This window comes from Perca fluviatilis, chromosome 22 (genome assembly GCF_010015445.1).
Source record: "Perca fluviatilis chromosome 22, GENO_Pfluv_1.0, whole genome shotgun sequence".
In the NCBI taxonomy this organism is placed as follows: domain Eukaryota; kingdom Metazoa; phylum Chordata; class Actinopteri; order Perciformes; family Percidae; genus Perca; species Perca fluviatilis.
Genome location: NC_053133.1, coordinates 14,872,450 through 14,898,446, shown reverse-complemented (window position 1 = coordinate 14,898,446; position 25,997 = coordinate 14,872,450). Strand labels below are relative to the sequence as shown.

Below are 25,997 nucleotides of genomic sequence, written 5' to 3'. Positions count from 1 at the left end.
TTTTTTATTATGTTGTCATGCATTAAACCCATTAACGCCCAGCCCAGACATTGTCAAACAACACTACAAAGAGTTCAGAAATTCAGTCACAATCCAAAATCCAATTGAGGAATATAATCCCTAAATCCAACTATGAATGAATGAATGAATCTATCTATCTATATATCTATCTATCTATCTATGCTTTCTGCAAAAATGGTATATTGGTATAGATAGTTTTTCCTTGTCGAAATTACAGTAACATACAATTAATATTCATGTGCGTAAGAGACGTATGGCAACACTGTATACACACCACAAAAAGAACTTCAAACATTTGTTTATCAGTGTGTCATGAGTGTAACTTAGTGTTTCAGCCTACAATGAAAACATTTAGAATACAGTACTGTAATATCATGCACAGTATCAGTATCAGACCACACAACAGAACACGCAATTAAATTAACTGTTGCAATATACAATAAGTGGACAAATGAGTGGTAAATCTTAATATAATGAATTGCATTGTGCAGTAGTCACATAATGATGCCATTTAAAGCTACAATTAATAACAATGTAGTGATAATTCACTTTGTCAAATTGTATGTTTTTTCCTGCTGTATGTTAAGATGTTTTATTTGTCTTATCCTCTTCACTTTTTTTTTGACTCGATGGCCTTCAGCAGTGGGACCCAACGTGACACGCCGTGTCCTTTCGGCTTAACCTGAGTTAAACCCGGCCACATGTTGCCTCTGATGTTCACAGGGCCGTCGTACTCGTCCGCCTCTGAGGAGATCTCCATCTTCTGGATGATGAGCTTCAGGAGGTTGTGTTGCTTCTCCATCATGCTTGACACCTCTTTTAACCTGAGGAGGAAAACATTAGTTTGTGTTGCTCAAAGACAGTCCTCATCAACACTTGAGTAGATTTATAATCCGGCTTTTTCCATGTGTTTACAATAGACAGGAATAGTCAGTGGTCACAGTCTTTAATTTTTGTAACCACTAGGGGCCGCTCATGCATCAAAAACTACTATTACTGTAAATGGCTTGATGTAGTTGTTGCATTACTTATGGTAGTTCATTGTTATTATTACAAACAATTCCATAATCTCAGTCGCAAGCATAGTTTTATTATTCCAGGGAATAGGAAGCTGACTCTCATGTGATTATCATGTTGTGTACCCCTTGAGTGCTTTACCTGCGCTTCTGCTTTTTGAGCTCATTCTCTATCACAGTGCAGTTCTGTGATTTGACCTGCAGACGCATCATTTGTCTCCTCCTCACCTGTGAATAATTGCTTTATATAGTTCTGTCAACAAAAAGTGGAAAGGATTAAAAAAAGGAACTGACATAAATTACAAAGACAAATCAATATGTTGCACAGCAGCGATCATCAACTGGATTTCCCTATTGGGGCCACGTACAGCCCGTCGAAGCTTCCAGCCCGGCAATAATAATGAATTTAGAAAATGTGAAGAAGAAAGAAATGCGTTCTGGTATTTAGCATATGTAGCACTTTTATCTTTATATTTGGAAGTAGTCCCTAAAACAATTGAGATGGAAATACAAGTAGATATAAACAATAAATAATTAATACAGGCTGCTCATGAATGGGTCATGTTTAACGTAACTGAAAGTTGGCAATTTGAATGCAAACTTCCAAAGTCCATTCTTCATTAAAGCTGTGGTTTTCCACGTCAACTTTTCGCTTCCCACTGTAAACCCAGATTTAGTTAAACTTTTTAGTGGTCACTACTTATTCTTTTATGTTTTGTTGAAAACCATATTCATTACTAAATCACATTAGTGGTTTGTGATAATCAGCTTAAGTATGCAGTACACAGATCATGTTAGGCAGAGATAACTAAGTGTCTGTATGGGAGGGGCGGGGTCATTTATGTATTGATTTCTTATTACTGCTGTTATGGAACAAATGCATTGACTACATTATTCTTAAAGTCATACTGCCATAAAGGAAAATTTAAATTTAATTTCATTAACATTTAAAGAACATTTATGTGAACAAATTATTTCTTTGGTAGTGGTAAGTACCCTAGTGTTTTAGATTTATGTTTCTTTGCATGTTTAAAGCTATAGTGCGTAGTTTCTGTCTCCCCCATGAGGAATTCTAAGTAATGACAACAAAACTGAAAGCGGTCGGCGTATCCACATGATACAGGCCTTCCATGATCGCGCACCACCCCCACCCCTCCTCCACGCAGTTGCTAGTAGCCAAGGAGGACACGGAGGATTAAAAAACATGATGGACTCTTCAGAAGAGGTCATTATCTTTACTTGATTTTCTGCGCACAAAAGTCACTGGACGACACCAGTTTCTAAATATGGCCATGCTGAAAAATACAAAAAGAGTTTTGTGGAACTGATTTTTACTAATGATTTTTAGTAATGACTACTAATATAAACGTTATTTGTCTACTGCATCAACATAACGCGCTGTGTTAATACAACTTGACCTGTTCACCTTGTGTAAAAACTTAAGACGGTTTAAGGCAACGGGTTCCTACGCAAATTTCTAGAAAAGTCAACTAATTTGGGATAACAGGGCAGGCTCTTTGAGAGTGACATTCTTAGAGAGTATACATCTCCACTGCAATGACGTTTCCTTATACACATATTTTGACCATCACTTCTCAGTGAACTGCCTCCTTGGCGGAGATCTGAGAGCATTTTCTAGTTAAGTAGCCTATCTAGTTATCATTATCGTTTGTTCACACTCACACGTAAAGTCTAGCCCCCACAGTGTCCGCTTAGAAAAATCCCGCCCCTATAGAAAAATGTGGTTGATGACCCCTGTTGTACAGTATCTGTTTTTAAGCAAGTCTTAAGCATACCCTGGAGCAGTGTCGATTGGGGTAGATGGTGAGGGAGGGTTTGTCCACTCGTTTCATGAACCAATAAGGCAGCTTGTCTTCCAGAGCGGTGTGGAGCTCAATCTGTGGCCAGAAATTCAGATAGTCAGTCAGAGGTGCAACTTTGAAGCGCAACCTCTTATTGACTAGCTCTGTTTGACAAAGGTTACACATTCTTACGGTAACCTAAACCAGTGTAATTACTTGTATTCTTAAGTCACATTAGCCTTTTCACACAATAATGTTGCCTTAACTGTACAGGCTGTGCTTATATTGAAATCTAATTTTATTAAACATGTTCTAAGTCTACTTGTAAAAAGGCCTCAAGGACAAAAGACCACAGCCTCATCTACTGTGCTTGTGGTTATTTGTCAGATGGCAGAATGGTCAAGCACAGAACAAGCAGGAAAATACAAGCTATGTCCATACATTACATACATACCTGCATGCCTATTCTTTTTAGGGCAGCATTTCTTTGTACTTCGGCAATATCTCCAACTGCTAAACCAATCTACAACACAGCCAAAAACAAATAAGAACCTGTTATTTAGTAGCTTTTATGTGAGAAGTAAATGTCCATAAGGAGTGGATGCAAAAGGACAGGCTGTCAGAGCATACTTACCATCAGGTTCACCAGCAGTATTGGCATGAGCAGAACAAAGGTCACAAAAATTATATAAGTCAGGATACCAAAAGGAAGCTCATTCTTCAGATAAGTGTCCAGGAAGTTGTTTTGGTAGTTGAGTTCCCCGACCATCATCACAAAGGTTTGTATCACTGAGAGCGGCACGGTGTTAAACTCTTTCTAAGGGTAAAAAATAATACCAGCTTTATCTGTCATAGTTAACACTGTAGCAAAATAGGTGTAAAATAATCCATTATAATAAAACATGCATTAGCTTGATATTGATGTCCAAATGCCCCATATCTGTTCTTTAACAATTATTTAACAGGGCAGTATAATGCAGCACACAGCATGCATTAAGTGTATGCCAAACACAAACAGTGCATGACAAAGTGATGTGCTGGGGACAAAACATGTCTAACAAATTTGTTTATACCATTACAGTGAGGCATACAGATGGTGATGTCAGTAGCTCAAACTCTTAGGATATCTTGTCAACTACTGGCCTCATCACCATAATATTTGCAAGTGATATTCATACTCCGCAGAAGATGATTTTGTGGCCTTGTTGTCTAATGCCAACATCAGTTTAAAGAAACATCAGTTTAACATTTTGGGAAATAAACTTATTTGTTTTCGTCTCCTACCTGGTTAAGCATTAGAGCATGGAACGCCAAACTGAATGCTAACATCAGGTACACGAACAGCATCACAATACGGACCAGTGTCCTCATGATCTCCCAAAACATCACAACATAGATGCCTATGCCCTCAAACCTGGAGAAACAGGAGATTATAAAAGTTAGTGGCCTCTCTACATCATAAAAAAGACCTTATGTTGAAATGGCACTATTAAGTCAGAGTGAAAAGAACCTTTGGAGATAAAGGAGAAATCCAATCCAGGAGCTTAAAACTGCCAACGCCCCTGCTTGCCATTGTAAAGAACCCTCTACATTGAGCATGGTGGGAATGATGAACAGAAGAGAGAGGACTGCTGAAAACCAGTCACTCTGGTTGGAATAATCCTTGAAGTAATTCCAGCGCTTTTTGTGACAAGGAAAAAAAAAATCAACAAAAACACAAAATAATCAGACAGACCAACAACCTTGCAGATATATGACAACATGTCATTCAGCATAGCTGCCTCCCTGATGTACTCTCACCCAAATGTTCCGCACCTGCACATTATTTCACTTAAACAACCATGCAACACTTTAACTGTATATTACTGAACATGCGATGTGGAAGTGTTTCTTATAGTTAGAATCAAAAATGAGGTAGCTAAAGTGTGGAGGTGACATTCTGGATGTGGTCATTCAGTGATCGTGCTCATCCATCACAGCTGATTGCTAGTGTGTCAACGCAGACCTGGTGCTGAACAGATTTATGAGCAGATACATCATGTGAGCTCTTGTGTAACAGTACCTGTTGTGATATCTGCACCAATTCCTTCGCTATGCAGTAGAAGTTCATGACCAAGACCATCACCATACAGAAGGACAAGAACAGACTTTGCTGAAAAATGAAGGATAGTGAGATTTACGTTATCTAGGGAGATTGCATCATAATGACAAATGTTTTGGAACATAAATATGCCAACACATCATGGTCATTAGTACCTGTATGAAAGATGTGGGCACCATCATGATACTGTGCTCGCCCGTGTCAGTGGTGTTCAGAGTGGGCCTCAGAGTCACTATCAGGTGAGTGAGGGGCAGCAGACCCATCAGGTACATAAACATGTTGAGCACATGAGCCGTGCTCCCGTATGCAAACCTGTGGATTACAACAAAGAAGGCTTTACCACTGGAATAATGACATTCAAAGTAAATAATGCAAAAACAAATAATGTTTCTCGCAATATGATCAGTAGTCTTAACATATCAGAGTGATAAATGTCACTCTCTGGGGGTTAAATCACAAATACTCACCACTTCATTGCTAGGTACTTTTTGCAGACAGGGTGGTTGAGGAGTTCAATGCGGTTGTACTTCACCATCGCCTGCAGAAAGAGTAAGCTCGCTGTTAATGGAGAAAAAAACCCAGCACTGACAGCTAAAGCCTAAAAGATTTAAAAGTTTGTTATTGATTATTATTGCTATTATTTGATCTCCCTTAGGCATAATGTAGGATGACATCAGCAGTTTGAGTGTTTTTTCACATCTGGTGGTACATGAGTTTGTGGTTTTGTAATACATTCAATATTACAATTCATCTGTGTATTGAAAGAAGTCCTGTCCTGTTAGACTTTGCCAGTCACCATACATATATGTGAACATTTTCCTGCTGATTTAACCCATTTTGAATTCATTACGAAATTAGAATATTCAATATCACAACATGAATTTACATGCATATGAGCACAATAGAACTTTTGGTAGGTTAATTGCTTACTCCTCCAACTTGAAGAAAACCAAATCACCTATCACTAGCGATCAGTAAATGAGGAGTTGACATTGTGGCCCTGCCTCCTCTTCCCCTGATACATCCACTGCTCAAAGTCAACAGCAATGCATGACAAGAGGTGTTGACCACTAAGGACCACATTTCCTTGATTTCCAGCTTGTTCATAAACATGTATACCCAACACATGGTAGCAATAACATGGGGGGAGCAGCAGCCTGACCTCAGAGCTCATTTCCATCTGGTTTGTCATCGGGGTCGAGGAAAAAGACTGAACCACAGTCGGCAGCGGGCACTAGCCCTCGCCCTTCGTCAAATTGACTCATAGCATCCTAGCCAGATTTGTTTGTCTGTTTCCCACCAAACTAGGTAACACGTTTGGTTTCCAACATTAACTGCTCCACTTAAAGTTTACTAGCCTGTCACTCTACACAATGGCAGAAGGAATACGTTCTTTTGTAACTTTTTAAGGCAGCCAGAGGAATGAAAATCTAAAGAAACCTGACAAAGCCACAAAGCTTGGCTATAGTTGCCACTGAGAAAAAAGTCACCACTGTCCCTTATGGATGAACTGGCTGACCCTTTAAGGATGAGCCTATATGTGCAAAATGTGAGCCCGTGGATACATAAAGGTGAAACTCATCAGAGGACAATGCGTGACTTTAACTGAACTTTACTACTTATCAGTCATGGGGGAGTAGATTATTTGGATTCTGCTGCACCAACAATATATTTGAGAAAGAATAAAAGTTGCTTACGTTGAGTGCAGCTAGTGGCTGAACCCTCAAGGTCTTGTCAGTTACCTTCCTCGATTCAAGGGGAGCTTGGAGCCACGAGAAATTGTATTCAATCTACAAAACATGAACAATTGTTTCAATAATTCTTTTTTGCCTGGCATATGCTTTATACAATATACTTGTATGTGGGTTACATGATAGTCAGGACTGTTGTGATCATCATCAGATTCCCTCACACAGCGGTCCAATAGGTGCTGTGGAAGAAAGTAGAAAAACACAGTGACAGAGAATCCAAGGGCTTTACATGTTCTTACAAAAAAATGATCAACTAGAACCAACAGCAAACTGCAGAAAGAGACAAGTTATGAGGACTTTTTTTTTCTTTGCCAATGGCAAACCTTGTAGGTCTCAGGCAGAAACTCAATCATGTCTAGTATGGGACTTCGCTGGCCAGAACCGGGTGTAAACAGGCTCAAAGCCTCAGCAGATCTGGAAGAAGAAAAACAAAAATCAATCTTAATGTCACAACAATGTGTAGAATTTAAGACTTTTGAACTTTGGTGCTACCCAGTGGTAGTTCTCAGAAATAATTTGAAAGAAAAATGCAGCACATAAAACACCTGTAGTATAAAAGTAGTTTTGAGCTAAGCCTTTTACTTTTTTTTCTCATCAAAGCACTTGTGTTATTAACATACCTGTGACTATCAATTACATTATTGACCACATCTTTTCTCCCATTTTGCAGCGCTTCATGGAGGAATGACGTGTCATTCTTGTTTAAGGTGAGCTCTGCACCTCGAGCCAGCAGGAGCCTGACTGCAGCCACATGTCCCTCTCTTGCTGCGATGTGGAGTGCAGTGTTCTGGTACATAACAGGAGACAGTACTCTGCATTTATCATAGAACAGTGATTTCTGATGTATTCGCTGCTACTTGTAGTCATTAGTGCGGCGATGTTCGGAAAACAACTGGATATACAGATTTATTTATTTTTTACAAACAAACTGCAAATATAAGCCTCAATATTGTCATCACAAATAAGTGGAAAATGAAGTAACGATTTGGATAAAGTTGAACCTTTTGAAACAATATTAATTCATACCCCATCCTCATCTGTTTTATCCAGTAACTTGAGATTGGCTGACAGGAGAATGTCCATAGTTTGTGTGTATCCTGCAGATGCAGCATGATGCAGACAAGTCCAACCCTTGTAATCACTGTAAACAAGAAGCAGAGTAAGGATTTCTGGCACAACTTTGCTTACTTCTAAAGGGGGATGGAGAAGATAAAAAGTCTGAAGAGGTCAAAGCTCCAAGCAACAAAATTATTTATACATATACTTTATTGTAATAAAGACATGCATAACTAGGACTACAGTTGAAAATTAGCCGACTGGCGAACACTGGCGCATTTACAGAAATGTTGATTAATGTGCACTGTCCTAATCAAATAAAATAAACCATAATTTACAACAGTCTTGTTCTTTATACTACAAGTGTTGCTGGAGTTTTGACTTTTGAAATCGCTATGAACATGACATGCCAAACTAACTGGATTTGGTAACTGAAGGTTTGTATGGATAGCTAAACAGTAGCATAGTACACCATGCTTTTGCATTTACACTATATGTACTTTATCATCTTTGTGCATGTTTTCCTCTGTATACACATGTGTTTACCTGTGAACAGGGTCGCAGCGATATACCGGTTTCACTGTATACTGTGGTATGAAAATTGACGGTTATCATCCCATGTACATTTGCTTATCTATGGTATTGAAAATGGTATTTTTTATATATTTTCAAAAAGGAAGAAAAACCTTCTCTTATCATTCCTTTAAGGTTCATTGTAACTGATAATACTACTACTAATAATAATAATAATACTTATACTACTTATATTTACTTTACTATTATACTACTTATATTCTTAGATGTTTATCGTACCATGAGAATCTCATGCTGTTGCAACCCTACCTGTGAAAGAGAGCTCCTTTGCGCAGCAACAGCTGTACCACCTTGGTGTGCCCCTCTTTTGAAGCCAAATGGAGCGGTGTCAGGCCTCGCTCGTCACCTTCATTTAGCAGACGAGAGTCTGTGATGGTCTCCAGTAATCGCTGACATGTATTTAAGCGCCCATACCTTAAAGAAGAGAGGGATAAGGAGAAGCAGTAGGTTTTCACTGCTATGATCTGTTGATCTCTGAAATAAAAATGCTTTCTGTGCGAGGCCCACAGCACAGAGGTCCGGGCCAGTAACAGCCCAGTTCATCTTGGCGATTGTATATTTTGCTTGAAGACACTTTAAGATTGCTGTTACAGGGCATCAACCTGTAGGTAAAATATAGGTTAAAAAAATGTTTGGACGTGTTAATGACTAATGGTGCTGTGGTCTGCGAGAGGACATAAACAGAAGTGACATATTGGCTTGCTACAGTATGATCTTTCTTTGTCTCCGAACCTTTTAAGAAGGTCAGCAGCACTTTGTGTCGGTGCAGTGGGACCGGTGGCGAAAGCGAATGAGGTATCCATAATAGGTAAAGTATGATATCATAGCGTGGCCTTCATTTGCTCTTTAGCTCTAATGAAATAGGTGACCATGATACAAAAAAAATCAATAATAATAATGTTAAATGTCTGCTCATTTCACACTACTAATGACATTTATTTACACATGCATTGCTAATTGAATTCTATTCCTGTGACAGTTCATTTGGGTCACTGTATAATACTGTAGGTATGTCATGGCAATTAATCATCAAAAGGCTTTTGAGCACAGAAATTGATTAAAATAACTGAGCAGTGAGGAGACAGTTTTAAGTGTAGGCACATTGTTCATTTTTCATCTGACCACCGCTGTTCAATTACAGAGATAAAAGTCTTGGCTTTAGGAAGATCGTAAGTCAAAGTCCTCTGAAGAGCCATTTTTTATGAATGTTTTATACTCTTGTGGTATCATTGATCAATACATAACACTTGTTACAGAGTAACTACTGGGATTTTAAGACAAGGAAGATGTGTAGCTACCTTTTCTTCCTACGGTAATAAAAAGCTATTCCCCAACAAAAACATCTTTTTTTTTAAATACGTTGTGTAGAAAGTAATTGCTCCAGAGTCTGCTAATTGAATGTTGTACTGTAGCCTTAATATAACATAACATAAACAATACAAAGGAACAGAGTATATACACTGCATCCCACACTGGTCAATGTCAAAGGCAATGACATTTCTGGCACTTCTTTGATCAAATTTGATCAAATTTGGAGCAACTTTGAGTAAAAATCTGGTCAAATCAGTACTGCTTAGTTTGATGTTATGGAAAGTCATGCTCTCGGGGACCAATCGAACTCACTGAGCAGCAAAGTGCAGGGCAGACTTCTTGTCCTTCGACTTGCATGAGAGGCCGACCTGCCCCGAGAGGCCCAGCATGTTCTTCACTGAGTCATGAATGCCCAGTCTGCACGCGTAGTGGAGTGGAGTGCAGCCCTCATTATCCTCACAGCTCAGCAGCGCCTTCACAGCACCACTCTAAAGTTAGAGACATTATAAAAACATGTATCTAATCACACATTATTGTTATAATTATTTTTGACAAAAAAAAAAATACGTACGGTGTGTCAGTCATGTAAGCTCCTAAGTATATAACTTCAACCATATACACATACATGAATACACGCACACATATGAGATTATACAAATAATAATGTAGTGTAATAATATGTAAACACAGATACAGAGAGATCCCATTTATACACTGTCTGTAAACAACTATCAAATGTAAATATTCCAGCCTTCCTCTGTGGCTCATTTTGAAGGCATCATTGTAGCTTTAGGTAAAGCTTACAGTGTTTTAAAGGATCATCTGGCTTAGTGAGAGTATAATGAACTTCATCAGCCGGCCTTGAATGCAGGCTAAAGGCAAATTGTTCAAGGACATTGCAGTAATTAAATTCCAATCTTAATGATATCTTTGTCTAAGCAGCATACATTGTACTTGATGTCACAAACAGACTGCATTGATTGAGGGTAGCCAACCTGCAGTACTTCTTCTGGGAGATTTTTCAGACCCTTGGGCTGGAGAATGGTCAGGTGAAGAAAGTTGCAACCGCTTCTGTCTTTCACATTTACATTTGCCCCTAAAAGACATAAACATGAGTGTGCACAACATGCCTTATCAGGCATTTTACAAATAATGTGAGCCTTGCTGGTGGTTATGTACAGTAAATAAGCTCACCTTTTGACAGCAGCAGAGTCACAGTTCTCCATGCTCCACAACTGGCAGCCAGCAGCAAGGGAGAGTTTCCTTTACAATCAATGCTGTTAAGGTCTGCACCCTAAGGAGAGAATGTTCTAAAACCTTAAAATCACCTAATTAATTACCACATTAATTTGAACATGCATTGCAGCAATTACTGCAAACAAAAGAGACCATGAGAAAATTTGCATTTCACATGTTTGTTCAACCGAAGTGAAGTTTGCATTGAGAGAGCATTGTGCACTGTTAAACCAGGAGGAGGGTGATATTTTACAAAACAGAAAAAGCTCTCTAGGTTTCTCATAAAGTCAGATCAGATGTGTAATGTGAGATGTGTAGTCTGGCATATGCACAGTTCACAGATAATTAAATGGAATTAACATAAATTTTAGATTTCTTGAAGATGTTTAAGCTTAGCAGCCATAACAAGGCATGGGAAAAATACAACAGCAAAGGTGTCAAGAAAGTTTGTCTGCTCTAACGTAAGCATATTATTAGCTAGCGTTAACTATATCAGTTTGCTGAGTTAAGGCTCTGACACACCAACCCGACGGCCGACCATCGGCAGAAAAGGCAGTTGGACTGATCAGTCGGCTCCTGTCTCTCAAAAAAGTGCCTCGGAACCATAGACTGTTAATATTAATGAACAGCGCATGTGTGACGTCACCCATTGGTTTGTGGAGATCAGCTATGAGTCGTTGAGTTTGCCGTTACGGGCGCAGCCATCCTGGTTGCGGATGTGGTGATTTTAGACGAGAGGGAGGAGTGAGGGAGGAGCCACGTTACGTTACACACTTTCACTGGCAATCACAAGATGGCTGCCAGGTGTTTTCTCTGAGAACCTGGCCTCTTAGAATCTAACAAAAATCTACTGAATCCTTTATGGTATTCTCAAATTTAGTGGTTAATTGCCTCAAGTTGCATTTTATTTAAATTGCGTCTTAATATTGGGGACAATATTTCCACTATCTGCTGAGCTTGTGCTGTAGCCCAAGTTGATGGGCTTTTGGGCCTACTAGGACCTGGACAAACGGATCTGTCACCATCAACATTTGCTACTTTCATCAACTCCCGGTACATCCTGGTAAGACACATTATGCCTCCTAAAAATGCTAAAACATCGCCTTGTGAGGAGGACACTGTTGTCACAATGAGTGTACTCTCTCAGTTAATGGAGCAGCAGAGAGGGATCTATAAAGATATGTTATTGCAGCAGCAAGATAACTTCAAATGTTTCATTCAGCTGATCATGGATGGAACTAACAAAAGATTGGATGGTGTTATCAGAGATGTACAGGAGCTGAAGACCAGCTTGGAATTTACCCAATCAAAGTTTGAAGAGGAGAAGATGGGATGCAAGGAGATTGAGTCAAAGATAAGGGCATTTGAGACAAACATCACTACTTCCAAGCAGGAATTGGATGCAATGCTCAACAAGCTTGATTACATTGAAAATCAGAACAGGAGAACAAATATTGTAATCGATGGTATTGCTGACGAGAAAGGAGAGAATTGGTGTGAATCAGAGAAAAAGGTGCGAGAAATGTTTTCAAAAAACTTGGGCTTAGATGGAATAAATATGGACATTGAGCGTGCCCAGAGACTTGGTCAGTTTCAGGAGAGGGGAAGGCCAAGGAAAATGGTTGTTAAACTTCTTCGCATTAAGGATAGATAGCTGATTCTTTCTTCTGCCAAGAAATTAAAGGGCACCAAGATCTACATTAACGAAGATTTCTCGGAAGCTGTGCAACTGAGGAGGAAAGAGTTGTGGCCGAAGGTTAAAGCTGCCAGAGAGAGAGGGGATAAAGCGAGTTTGAAGTATGATAAACTGATCATCATCCCAAGGGATGGACAAAGTCAGTTATTGGTCTAATGAGCTTTAAAGATCAATTTTATATATGTTTGTGTACATGTATGTGAGTCTGTGTAGCCTACTTGATGAAGATAAAATAACTTAGGGTACAAGATATTCAATTAGATTATATTATAGGACTTATTTACTTTTAACTAAGATGACCAGTATAAATAAACTACCTAAAGGTTTAATACTTGCACATATTAATATATGTAGTCTAAGGAACAAAATTCAAGACCTGTCTTTATTTTTACAACTAAACAAAATAGACATACTCATGATTTCTGAAACTCATCTGGATCACTTCATAGATAATTCAGATGTTGATATAGGGGGGTTTTCAATTTATAGAAATGATCGAAACAGGTTTGGAGGTGGTGTGGCCATTTATATACGGGATCATTTCCCTGTTAAACTGTTGAAGTGTTATGGTTACAGGTACATCTTCCACATTTAAAACAGATTATTCTTGGTTGTTGTTATAGGCCACCTAGTGCCAGGATAGAGTATGTAAATGGTTTATGTAATATGCTAGACAAGGTGACTGAGGAAAACAGAGAACTATACTGGCTGGGTGATCTAAATATTGATTGGCTATCTGAGATTTGTCTCAGATAGCCAATCAATAGCCAATAGCCAATCTTGAAGAATAAGCTTAAAACCATGACAGACACCTGTGGTTTATCTCAATTAATGGATCAACCAACAAGAGTTTCTAGTAACAATACAGGATCTTTAATATCAAAATGTATTGATCATATTTACACTAATAATCCTGATATGTGCTCAACACCTATTTCTGTGACAGTTGGCTTTAGCGATCACAACTGTATTGCTGTCTCCAGGAGAACTAAGCTACCTAGAGCCTGTCCTAAAATTATTATGAAAAGATCTTATAGGGTATTTAATGAGGAGTGTTTTTTAAATGAATTGGATAATATTAAATGGAATTTGATAAGTGTTATTGATAATGTGGATATATCCCTTAATTTATTTATGGATTGTTTTATGAGAGTTGTTAACAATCATGCCCCATTAAAGAAATTTACAGTTAAAGCCAAAAGTGCTCCTTGGGTTGATACTGAGTTAAAGAGCATAATGGCTCAAAGGGAAGAGGCTAAAAAGGTTGCGGTTCTTTCTAACTCTCTTGAGGACAGAAAATGTTATTGTATTTTAAGGAATCAGGTGACCAAGGAGAACAGAGTGAAAAAGAAAAAATATTTTCAGAAGAGAATTGAAGATAGTGGTACAGATAGTAAGAGAATGTGGAATGTACTTAATGAAATCATGGGGAAAAAATCTACTTGTACTTCTTTTGTTGAATTTAATGAAGTTTATTTGACTAAGCCAATACATATTGCAAATTATTTTAATGATTATTTTGTTAATAAGGTTTCTAACTTTAGAGAGACAATGAAATACACTGTTGATTCCAACTCAAATGAGCTAATTGAAAGGTGTATTATGAAAGATAAACTGTGTAGTTTTGAATTTTATCAGGTTAATGTTGTGCAGGTGGAAATGTTGTTGAGATCTTTGACCGTTGGAGGGTCTGTTGGTACAGACAACTTGGATAGTCGGCTGTTGAAGTTAGCAGCTGGACATATCTCTAAACCAATCTGTCACATTTTTAACAGATGTCTGGTTAGTGGTGTGTGTCCAAAACTTTGGAAGGAGGGTAAGATAATCCCTTTACCCAAAGACACAAAATCAACTTTCTGTGGCCCAAATAGTAGGCCTATTAGCATTTTGCCTATTCTAAGTAAATTATTGGAAAAGATTGTATTTGAGCAAGTGCAAGATTACTTTACTAACAATGATTTGACCACTATGTTTCAGCATGCTTATAGGTATGGTCATTCCACCTGCACTGCAATGACACAAATGTCGGATAGCTGGTTAACATCAATTGATAACTCAATGCTGGTGGGTACACTACTACTGGACTTCAGTGCTGCCTTCGATGTGATTGACCATGACATTTTGATTTCTAAACTTATTAGTTATGGTTTTACTTCCTCAGCAATGAAGTGGTTTAAGAGCTATTTGTCGGAGAGGTCGCAAAGAGTTTATTTTAATGGTGCATTATCTTGTAGCAAGTCCCTGGATTGTGGTGTTCCTCAAGGAAGTTGCCTCGGACCTTTGTTATTTTCAATTTTCACAAATGATATGCCGTACATACTCAGTAAGGCTACATTGACTATGTTTGCTGATGATTCTACTCTTTATTATGCAGCCCCTACATGTTCAGAGCTTAATCAGGTTCTGTCTTGTGAGATTAGCAAATTGTTTAACTGGATCAAAACAAATAAACTTGTTCTAAATATTTCAAAAACTATGAGTATAATATTTGGTTCTAAGTATAGATTATCTGACAATCCTAAAATTAATATACAAGTAAATGGTCAAAATGTACAGCAAGTAAAAAAGGTAAAGCTTCTTGGACTTTGGCTCGATTCTACATTGTCATGGTCTGATCACATCAACAAAGTTGTTGCTAAAATGGGCAGAGCTGTTGCAGTAATGCGTAAATGTGCACAATTTCTAAATTTACGGTTGTTTAGTCGTGTTGTTTGTACATTGGTTTTGTGTCATTTGGATTACTGTTCTGTTGTATGGTCGGCTGCATCATGCAGTCATTTAAAAAAATTACAAGTGGCTCAAAATAAGGCTGCAAGACTGGTTCTTGGTTGTTCTTCGAGAACTAGTGTTGCAGAGATGCATGAACGTCTTGCTTGGCTGGTGGTCAAGCATAGACTATCTGCTAATATGTTAGGATATTTTCATAGAATTATTAACACTCGGATTCCAAAATTTCTTTATGACAATATAATTTACTATTCAGATATGCATTCACATTACACAAGAGGGGCGAATAGTCGACAGATTTCTTTACCCCTACCTAAATCTGACTCTATGAAGAGGACCGTGTTTTATAGGTCAATTGTGTTTTGGAACAATCTTCCAGTTGGGTTCGTGAAATCAAGGGAAAAACTGGTTTTAAAAAAAGACTAAGACTGTATTTGTTTTCAACATCATAATATCGTCTGGATTGGTTGAGCGAGGTTGTATCATGTGCTATGTTGTTTTGCATTATTTTACTATTATTCTAATCAGTACTTTTTGTATTGTTACTTTTTCTTGTTCTTTTATGTGTATTTATATATGATATTTTTGTGAGTAATTGTGATTGTAATTACTCACATACACGTTTTGTATGTATTGTTTGGACCCCAGGAAGACTAGCTGTCGTCTCGGCGTCAGCTAATGGGGATCCTTTTAAATAAACAAATAAACATCATAGCCACACCCTAAAACACCCCCTGCTTTATCGCCGATTTTAAAATCAACAAGACCATAATTCAAAAAATGAACATCATTATGGTTGCAGAAGACTTAAAACTAGAGATTGAGACCATAAACTCATTATGAAAATGTTTACTGAGGTAATAAATCAAGTGAGAAGTGGGTCACTTTCTCGTAGACTTCTACAGAAACCGACCTCCTTTTGCAACCGCACGTGTCTCCCCCTGCTAGAATTCAGATAGAATGCAGGTTTAAGGCACTTCCACATTTGCAGCACTTCGCCGACCTGGATGCGTTGTCCATTAATATTTACACAGTCAATGCTCAAAACACACCGAAGCGACGGTGACTTGAGCGTATGTTCTGCGCGTGCGCGAGACGTAATATGTCTCCATAACAGCAGGCGGCGCTAATCTGTAATTGTCGCCCAAAAATTTAAAACCATAAATGATGGAACATCTCTCTAGACCTAGTAAACACAGAGCACGCTGTCGTCAGTCATTGTTTTCATCAGAGAGTGTTGATAGCAGTCAAGAAGGATCGTTGTTGTCATTACTCGCTGAACGGAAGAAAATACGAAGACTAATAATAAGAAGATCCTGGCGTCAGCTCTCGGGCTTCTTCTTGTGGAAGAAGCACTGATTCGCTAGTCAAGGGCTAGCACTCCACCAATCTGATTGGTCATTGAGTCAACAACTAAAATCGGCCAAAACGGATGCCGACGGCTCCTCCGACTGATGACAGCACGGAACGCACCGAACAGACTTGAGTCACCGACCTCGCCAGACTGTCCGATGGACGATAATCGGGTTGGTGTGTCAGAGCCTTTACAGATTCCGGAAAAGAAAAACCCCATGACTAGCTGACTAGCTGTTGGTTTTTCCGCTCGCTGCCATCTTGCCAGTCAAAACGAGTCGATATGCAAATGCGAATGAACGGACTCCATAGGAGGAAATGTCATTCTTATATGAGGCTCCTTTTTCAACTACAAGGTCAATATTGTTTTTCACTAACGACAAAACAACAAATAATCCGTGCATTTATATGGAACTAAGCTTTAGGAGTTTTTCTGTCTTTACTCTCCTCCCTGTTACGTTGCATTCGGAGATCGACTCTTTTTGACTGGCACGATGGCAGCGACCGGAAAACCCAACAGCTAAAGTGAGTTGTTCAAAACCTTTCTTTTTAGTAAACTCTGGTTTTTTTTTTTTGAGCAAAGTTTCATGTTGTGTCGAGCCTTCTTAGTGTTTTAAAAATAGCGATTTTGATGCGCTCATAGTAGTGCCCCTAACTCTCCCATTCAAAAGGCCATTTGAACGAAAACGAGAATACAGGAAATCTTAAAAATGGTGTTTCCGTCCTAATTATGCCTTTAAACTAAAGTTTGACATGGGTATATTCACAAAAAGACCCTTGGTTGCATTTTGGCGAGAGTTACGCTTTAAGTAACTTAATAAGAGTTATCTCTGTCATGGCCTGATTTGTTAGTTGTTGTTTTTTTACATTTAAAAAAATCACACACCAAGCCAAAATCTTAAAGCCATACCTGGTCTTTGGTGAAGTCAATTATTGTAGACTGTTACATGATTTCAAAGACAAACATGCTCAGTGTGTACACTTTTTCTCCTGTTTGCAGTGTTTGCTTACAGAATGAGTTGACAGGATATACACTTGGACCCCAGCTTTTTCCTGGCAGCACAGTTCTGTTAAAATGGCCTATGAAGTGCAACAGATGGTCTACAAGCAATGGGTAGCACCTGTAACATGTTTCAAGAGGTGTGTTTGAAATTGCAAATAAAGCAAAATGGCAGAATGACGCAATCACTAAATAGAATCCAAGGAGCAGTGAAGACAGCCCTCAGCAAAGATTGGAAAAGTTGTTGATTTGCCCTTTAATTTCAACTACAAAAAAAAGGAAAAAAGCTAAACATGCCGTTTTGCTGTCCTTAATACAATTTTGTGCATGCAAGGCAGGAGATTAATAACATGCAGTCACTGATGTTAATGTTGGGAATGTCCTGTGCGTAACAGCTGGTGTGTGTGTGTGTGTGTGTGTGTGTGTGTGTGTGTGTGTGTGTGTGTGTGTGTGTGTGTGTGTGTGTGTGTGTGTGTGTGTGTGTGTGTGTGTGTGTGTGTGTGTGTGTGTGTGTGTGTGTGTGTGTGTGTGTGTGTGTGTGTGTGTGTGTGTGTGTGTGCCTTATTTACCAATGAAATTAGGTACTCTGCCAGGTCTGTGTGGTCAAATATTGTAGCCCTGGAAAAGTAAACACAGTTGTTGTAAACCAGCCACACAACACATGGCTTTGTGAGTTAAGGTTTTACCAATAGGCCTATTGTCAGATGTCAAATGAGGATAATTTTTATTCTAATTCTGCCTTGTCGGAGCATGATGTAAAAACCAGATTTTTCTCAGTACATCTTGTATCTTGTAAAGGCTTACGTCAATGACGCACTTTAAAGGTCCCATGGCATGAAAATTTCACTTCATGAGGTTTTTTAACATTAATATGTGTTCCCCCAGCCTGCCTATGGTCCCCCAGTGGCTTGAAATGGCGATAGGTGTAAACCGAGCCCTGGGTATCCTGCTCTGCCTTTGAGAAAATGAAAGCTCAGATGGGCCGATCTGGAATCTTGCTCCTTATGAGGTCATAAGGAGCAAGGTTACCTCCCCTTTCTCTGCTTTGCCCGCCCAGAGAATTTGGCCTAAGAACTTATTCCTGGTATTCTGCAGACATTCTACGTTCATTTTCACAAAGATCTATCCCCCTTCCCCTGTTCTTGTATAAGGTGTTACTCTGCTGCTGTCTGTGCCAACACAAAAAATAGCCTCTTAGATAAATCAGTGAGGGAAGCACATTTTTATTATGCATTCATGTCATTATTTAGTCACAGTTAGTTTAGCTTAGCATAAAGAGTGGAGACAGGGGGAAACAGCTAGCCTGGCTCGGACCAAAGGTAACAAAATCACAAAAGCACTTCTAAAGCTCACTGATTAACAAGTTATATCTTCTTTGTTATGTACAAAAAAACAAAATGACACAACAATTTGTGCTTTCATGTGCCAAGTTTGACATTGGTTGCCTGGCAACATCACAATAATGACAAGTCTCCAGACTCAGTTGTCCACAAGTGCCGTCCACAAGAAAGCAATTAACTATTCCAAGTCATTGTCTTATAAAAAAACATCATCAAAATAAAAGTAAATGGCTGGCAATGTTAAGCTCACCTGTGTAGAGGGGTCTGACAGGCCCCATCAGTTAGGTTGATGATGTCTTCCACTTGGTCAAAGGAGGACAGCATCAGTTTGACTACCTCAGTAGCACCCTGGGTGCAGGCCAAATGAAGCGGTGTGGACCTGTCATTCTGGACAGCAACAAACATGGTTTCATTATGAGTGATGAATTATGAATAAGTATAATGAATATTCACAAGCCCTGCAAACACAATTACTGTATGTCTGCTCCGTACAGAGACACTGTGACATACTGAGTTAGAAAGAGCAGAACGTGAAAAACACACACAAGAATTAGTATGCATGTACTCACTTACACACACATAGATACTGTACACTTCCCCAGTGTAACATTAGCAAAGTATCTCCCAGACTTACTGGCTGAACACTGGGGGCTGTAACACAAGTCTTTAATGAGATAACCAGGACTGGCAGGCGGAGGCCAGTGATCGCTCGACTCAGCTCCACAGTGTAAGTGGAGGTAATTTGTATCAATTTAGCCAACCGAAGCTATTACTGTACTCCCTATTCCTGCTGTAGCTCTGGCCACTACCCCGGAGCAAAACATAATGATCACTCCCAGATGAGCATGATAAGACTGACATGCTCAAACAGTACAGAGACAGAGAAATGCTTTACAGGTGTAGGCAAATTTCTAGATTAAAAACACAATGCAAATCTGGCAAAAAGCATGCGGTGGACAGATGGAAAGCAATATAATCTGCAGCTACCAGATGTTAATATGACTCATGTGATGCAGAGTGCTAGGAAAAACAGTGTTGACAACCAATTAACGACTGCCCTTCTTGACAGTCAAATCGAATGATTATGAAAAGCATGTTTTACATGCTATTTGTTGTTTTTTGTGTTGTGATGTCTGTACCTGTTGCTGGTCAACTTTGGCCCCAGTAGCAAGACAAAGGCTGATGGCCTCAATATTCCCGCCACGTACAGCCAGATGGAGGGGACTGCTCTTGGACTTGTCTGAATAGTTGATGTGAACTTCAGTTTGGTGGCCTAACTTCTCTCCTGCCAGCAGATAATTAAATCAATGATTTCAATTGTGAATGATGCACTGCATATATATGAGGCTCATAATGAAGGTTTCTTAGTTCATGCTTGTTTGTATAAGCTTATTAGTTTTTACAGTATCTCTGCCAAGCTGGGTATCGAAACCACCGGAAGGTAATCGGAAGGGAATTTAGATCACGTTTTATACTTTTCTTTTTTAGTTTTAGTGGAAGGAAGTTATGAGTAATTTTGTCCATTCATGGTGGACTGTCTGTGTAAATCTACAAACTGCACAAGAATGTGAATACCCATTCATTCCCTTGCTGAGCAATCCCAGAAATATAAATATTTTGTGCTCTGACTTTTTCCAACAACACAAGATTTGTCAAGCAGACCTCCCACAGTCAGTGTATGGCATCTGGCTTGCACAAAGGAGCACATTCAGCTGAATGTCTTTTGGGTCTGAGGTGAACTCTCTTCTTATCTATCAGTTTAATGCGCTGTTTGGCCTTGTAAAAACTTTTTCATTATTGTCAGCACTTAAAATTTTTGATGACCGATGAATCTTTTTGTCATACCGGCTGTCAGGATCACTTCCATGGCTTTCTTTGCACCTGCGAAGGCGGCTGCGTGTATGGGGAAATGGCCCAGCTTGTTCTGTTGGCAGAGCCGTGCTCCATGCTTTAACTTTGACAGATAGACAGAGAATGGATAGAGTGAAAGACAAACAAGAGACAATTCTTTGTCAGAGACAAAGCTGCAGAGGGCTGGCAGTCAATATAAAGAACAGCTCATAATCTGTTCTGTGCAGATGGACAATTATCCTTTACCAGGTGGTGCGGGAAGACAGTGCAACAGAACAAATACATGAGTCTGAATGCATCACTCGTACATCACGTACCAATGTGCTGAGAGCCTCGCAGTTATTGATGGAGCAGGCAAGCATCACGGGGGTGTTCCCAAGGTCTCCCTGTAGATTGCAGTCTGTAGCACTGTATGACAGCAGCAGCTGCAGGGGGCAGAGATAAGAACGTAACAGTGAGCTCCATCCTGCTTCTGTCCTCAACTCTCTATACCCCACACTGTACCACAGCTGTGTCAGTTTGTGGACAGCAGCCAGATGCTATGGGGACGACAGGACAAGGTCTTTCCAAGTAGACGGTTGAGTCCGGTTTTGTCAGATACGTAAATAATTGTCAGTTGACTTTAGAGTGCAGGGGCTGCTCTAAGTGACATGTTCTTATGCTATAAAAGATGTAATGTGATAATGTGATTGTCTAAAATAAAATAAAACATTTTTTATGGTGCAGTGTGGAGGATGTGGAGTTGAGGAGTCTCACAGCCTGAGGAAAGAAGCTGTTCTGTAGTGTGGTGGTACGGCAGCGGATACTCCTGGATTGCTTGCCAGACGGCAGCAGGGTGAACAGGCTGTTGCTGTTGTTAAGTCGAGATGATGAAACACATTTTTACATAAGACTTCCTGTTGGCAAACTGGATCTATAGTTTGAAAAAATAGTTCAGTCCACTACATTATGGACTATATGAAAACTATTGGGGTGGGGAGGGGTGGTAGATTTAATTTTATTTCATAAAAAAACACCCCCTAGTGTTATTAACCTTTTCTTTAAACCCTCCCACTGAGAAAAACTAATTGCGATAACCTCCCCCCAACTCTCAATATATGTTATACTGTGAATAATTAAAAAAAAACAGACACTTTAATAACATATTTTTTTCGTATTCTTATATTTATTTCATATTATGTTGTAAATATTGTTATTTTAAATGTATATTATGTCTTTAAAAAAAGCACTTCCATGTCATTAAAATATGCATATTTACTTATCTTAAAATGACCTTGTTATCAATGAGAAAACATAAAATCACTGGAGTACACCCACTTCATATAAATTGTTATGTCAGCCCGGCATTTTTGGCTTCCTCACCTCCACCAGGTTGTTGTGTCCGTGGCTGACAGCCAGGTGCAGAGGGGACATGAGGGCCATGTTGAGGATGTTGGGGTTGGCCCCCAGGTCCAAAAGAGCCCTGCAGCTCTCTGCCTTGTTCCTCTCCGCTGCCCAGTGTAGGGGCACATTGCCCTGGTCATCACAGCTGTTGAGATCTGAATGAGCACATGCAAAAACACAAATGTCAATACATAAGGATTTGTGTAGATAAAACTCTTACCTGACACAGTACTCTGTCATGTAACTATCAAACATACTGCTTTATATAGTAACTTAAAGAATGATGGTGACTCATGATACACGTATTTTACCTGTGCTGGAGTGCAACTTATGATCGATGACAGATGCATGCTTACCCTGTGAGTCTCTGACAGTGGTGATGAATTGGATGATGTTGATGTGGTCCCCTGCGGCGGCGTGATGAAGGGGACTTGCTCCACATTCATCTTTCTCACTCAGGACCTCTGGGCTCTTGCTCACCAGGTTCTCCAGGAGAGCCAGGTCACCCTTCTCAGCCAACTAGACGGTAATGAAGAATGTAGAACAATGTAATGTATACAATAGGAGAGTGAAGATAAGAGAAGAGCCGGTTATCCATGTAGACTTTTCCATTAGTCTGTCTCTGATTTCACCACAGATTACATGATAGTGAGAATGCATACTTATTAATACTAATATGAATTAACAGCTATCAGTGTCTTGTTTCTGTTGCAATAATTCAAGTATGACATAATGCCCATTTCTTCAATTGTTAGGCCAGCCTAAATACTGCAACTTGCATAACATTATTACGAAACACTTGAGTTGCCAGTCGGTCTCTATTCAGCTCTTCACAAGGACTTTATTTGAGGTTACACAAGGTTGGGATTACTGATGGGCTGTTACATAAAAAACTTATATTACTTATATTGTAAAAGAGAGAAACCATGTCTGAAAATGCTTTATTGTAGACCTTTATGGGATCATATTTGTTGATTTTTCCATCCATTTGTCCACTTACTACATAAAATAATTTCTTTCTATATACATTTTTTTATTTGTTTACTCACCTTGAATACATGTAGCCTTGCCAGGGCTGGATCCTCATCCTCTATCACATATGTATAACAACTGGTCTGTCGCGTCACCTCCCTGCTGAAGTTCATCACTCAACGGACACTCAATGGAGGCATGAAGGGTGACGGCAATGACACGTGTCTAGGCATAACCACATACACACACATACAACATGGATGTACATATCTGTTTACAGACAACGGCAAAATGCTGAAATAGAAAGCCAATCTACCACATTTTCAATAGCTGAGTATATAAAGCCTGCTCTAGAGGAACACAGAGTGTTGTGTGACCGAGAGGGCAGATAATGCCTTAAGCCATAGGCTCCTCTCGCCATGAGGGGATATGGGCACAGATGACTTTGTCTTTACCCGGAAGGGCATTCAGATCCGCCGAGTGTTTGGAGGTTGAAGCCCTTCTGTTGAAGAAAGCAATTATGTTCTTCGCAGCTGGGGGGCAGCTTGTTAGAGTAAGTCCCAGGTGTCTTTGGGTGATCCTGGGCAAGCGAGATTGAGAGAGACCTTGTAATTGTATCGTATGAGGCCCTTAGCCAAATCAAAAGGCCAAACAACAAATTACATTTTTGGTGAACAAATTACTATGAAGAATCCTTATTGGAACTTCTGCGGCAGCATTCCTTTCGTGTATACTATGACTGATCACAGTTATTTCAAATTGGAAATTATATTGTGTTTCCATTGCTCACTTGATTTACAGTACATTTCTTTCACTGACATCTGTGTTCAAACATTTAAGCAATATTGCACGGGTATGTTCACCTGGATGAAGGTTCTAACGGGGCCTTTACTGGCTCCTTTAAGGTAAGCAGAACGACTCTCTCCAGAAGAGAGATCAATAATTAACTCTAACCTCTGTGAGCTGTGGTCACCGTGGCGATCAATTCACTTCTCAGGCAGCTCTGCAGATTAGTAATATCTGATCAGTAAATAAAGAAAAATAATCATAAAGTAGAAGTGTAGCTCTTGATTAAACATGTGGTCTTTGCTTAAGGGGATTCACACACATGAGAAACAAAGGTACACATATAGACTATTGATAAATATGTTACAGATGTAGTATTTCTGCATCCCACAATGCAATACAATGTAATGTTTGTATTAGGTAAGATAATGCAAAGTGTTTCTGTCCAATAAAATGTTTCCATTATAATCCATCAATATTTCAGTGCTGCCTATACTTTGATCTTAAGTCTTGACCACAATGTAAAGTATGAAGACTCACAATGAATGTCTCGAGGCACCAGTGTTACCTCACTTCACCTCCTCTGTGGTTGAGATAGAGCTTCATATTACAGTAAAACCCACACAATGCTGCCTCATTTTCTTCTTATTTGATAATGACCCACAGTATGTCATCCTCCCCATTGTTTCCGAGCAGCAGCGGCAAATAAGTGTGATTTTTTTTTTTTGTAACCGAGTTTGCCACTCATCTGTTAGTAGCCGCCAAGTGTACAGGAAGTGCACTAATGGCCACTGGTAAACAATTCCAAACGCAGATATAATTGTTTTTAACAATGACATCCTTGCATGCAACGGATTTGCTTTTACAGTTTACTCTTGCATTGTTTATATTTAACATTATACAGCAGTAATAGTGACACATATGGGATAGATGTTTGCTTATAAAAAAAACACTACGACTTAATTACCTTAGAATATGTAATATTATATAATATATTAAAAAAAGATTTCTGCAGAAAAAGAACTATGGTCAATTTTAAAGAGTCACACTGGACTACTAGATTATGATCATGAAATATGAAAACCAGAGTGATTATATAACTTGAAGTGTTAATTTGATAAATAAATGATGAACTTTGATTTAAAAAAGGAAGTTTGCCGCTGTGCTCAATGTGGACACTTGTTGGATGTCACTCAAACTCTGCACAATAACTGATTCTAATCCAACTTCCAATATATTGAGTTAAATTGACATTTTAAGTGAAACACCAGCTAAAGCTTTAAACTTAAACACATTGTTCACAATGAAAACATTTGTCAGCATCCAACATATCCCTCATATTTTCATTTACTCCTTATAGTTTTTGATTAATAAGCAGTAGAGTTCAAACATTAAAGACAATGTTGAAGACATGATGTACTTACTGTATTTGTGTGATGAGCTGAGAAATCTGGGTGTTCTCCTCACCACTGCAATAGGGCTTTAAATAGTGTGGTGAGGGAGCTTTTACCCAGTCAGTCTCTAATGCAGACAGGACGCTGCCCCTTGTGACCAAATGACTCTCCTGATGTTTTTGCAGCGAAGAAGGCAAGCCCATGTTGTAATATGATAACATTTGACTGGCAGAAATACATTAAGCACTAAACATGATACTGCTGTCTGTCTCACAGTAATTTTTAGTTAATGTGTCTGGATGCTTAATACTGTATTCAGGAGAAGAAAATTTGATATTTTTCATCTTTTACACGATAACGCTGAAAAGTGTCTTTTTCTAGAAAAATGTCCTTTCCACTAAGGAACCAAAGCTGTAAAAACGAGAACTTGAAATTGCTCATCTTACTTTGATTTTCAATTAAACTGAAGAGAAAATATGTAGTGGCATTGTAAACGTTGTTAAAGTAGTTACTTCAACTTACTGTATTAAGTGTCTTGTGATAAGTTGGTCTCAATGCAAAATGTATGGTGGTGCAACTTTGAAATTGTGGACTCAAGTTGAGGCCA

At 39.0% G+C, this 25,997-nt stretch overlaps 1 protein-coding gene across 1 annotated transcript; it reads right to left on the bottom strand.

Moving 5' to 3' along the window:
* Positions 1-25,993, bottom strand: trpa1b (transient receptor potential cation channel, subfamily A, member 1b). The gene is given in 32 exon segments (XM_039790977.1): positions 1-845; positions 1,180-1,245; positions 1,247-1,290; positions 2,834-2,935; positions 3,294-3,362; positions 3,474-3,656; positions 4,124-4,253; positions 4,350-4,519; positions 4,902-4,991; positions 5,096-5,252; positions 5,408-5,478; positions 6,638-6,730; positions 6,811-6,870; positions 7,015-7,105; positions 7,312-7,478; positions 7,718-7,832; positions 8,591-8,755; positions 9,965-10,140; positions 10,648-10,748; positions 10,847-10,946; positions 18,234-18,282; positions 19,255-19,391; positions 20,144-20,289; positions 20,850-20,958; positions 21,173-21,280; positions 22,218-22,393; positions 22,595-22,757; positions 23,288-23,435; positions 23,666-23,790; positions 24,165-24,230; positions 25,421-25,560; positions 25,913-25,993. Coding segments are annotated over 28 exon segments (3,348 nt in total). The 5' UTR covers positions 23,384-23,435; positions 23,666-23,790; positions 24,165-24,230; positions 25,421-25,560; positions 25,913-25,993; the 3' UTR covers positions 1-631.
* Between the last annotated feature and the right edge of the window lie 4 nt (positions 25,994-25,997).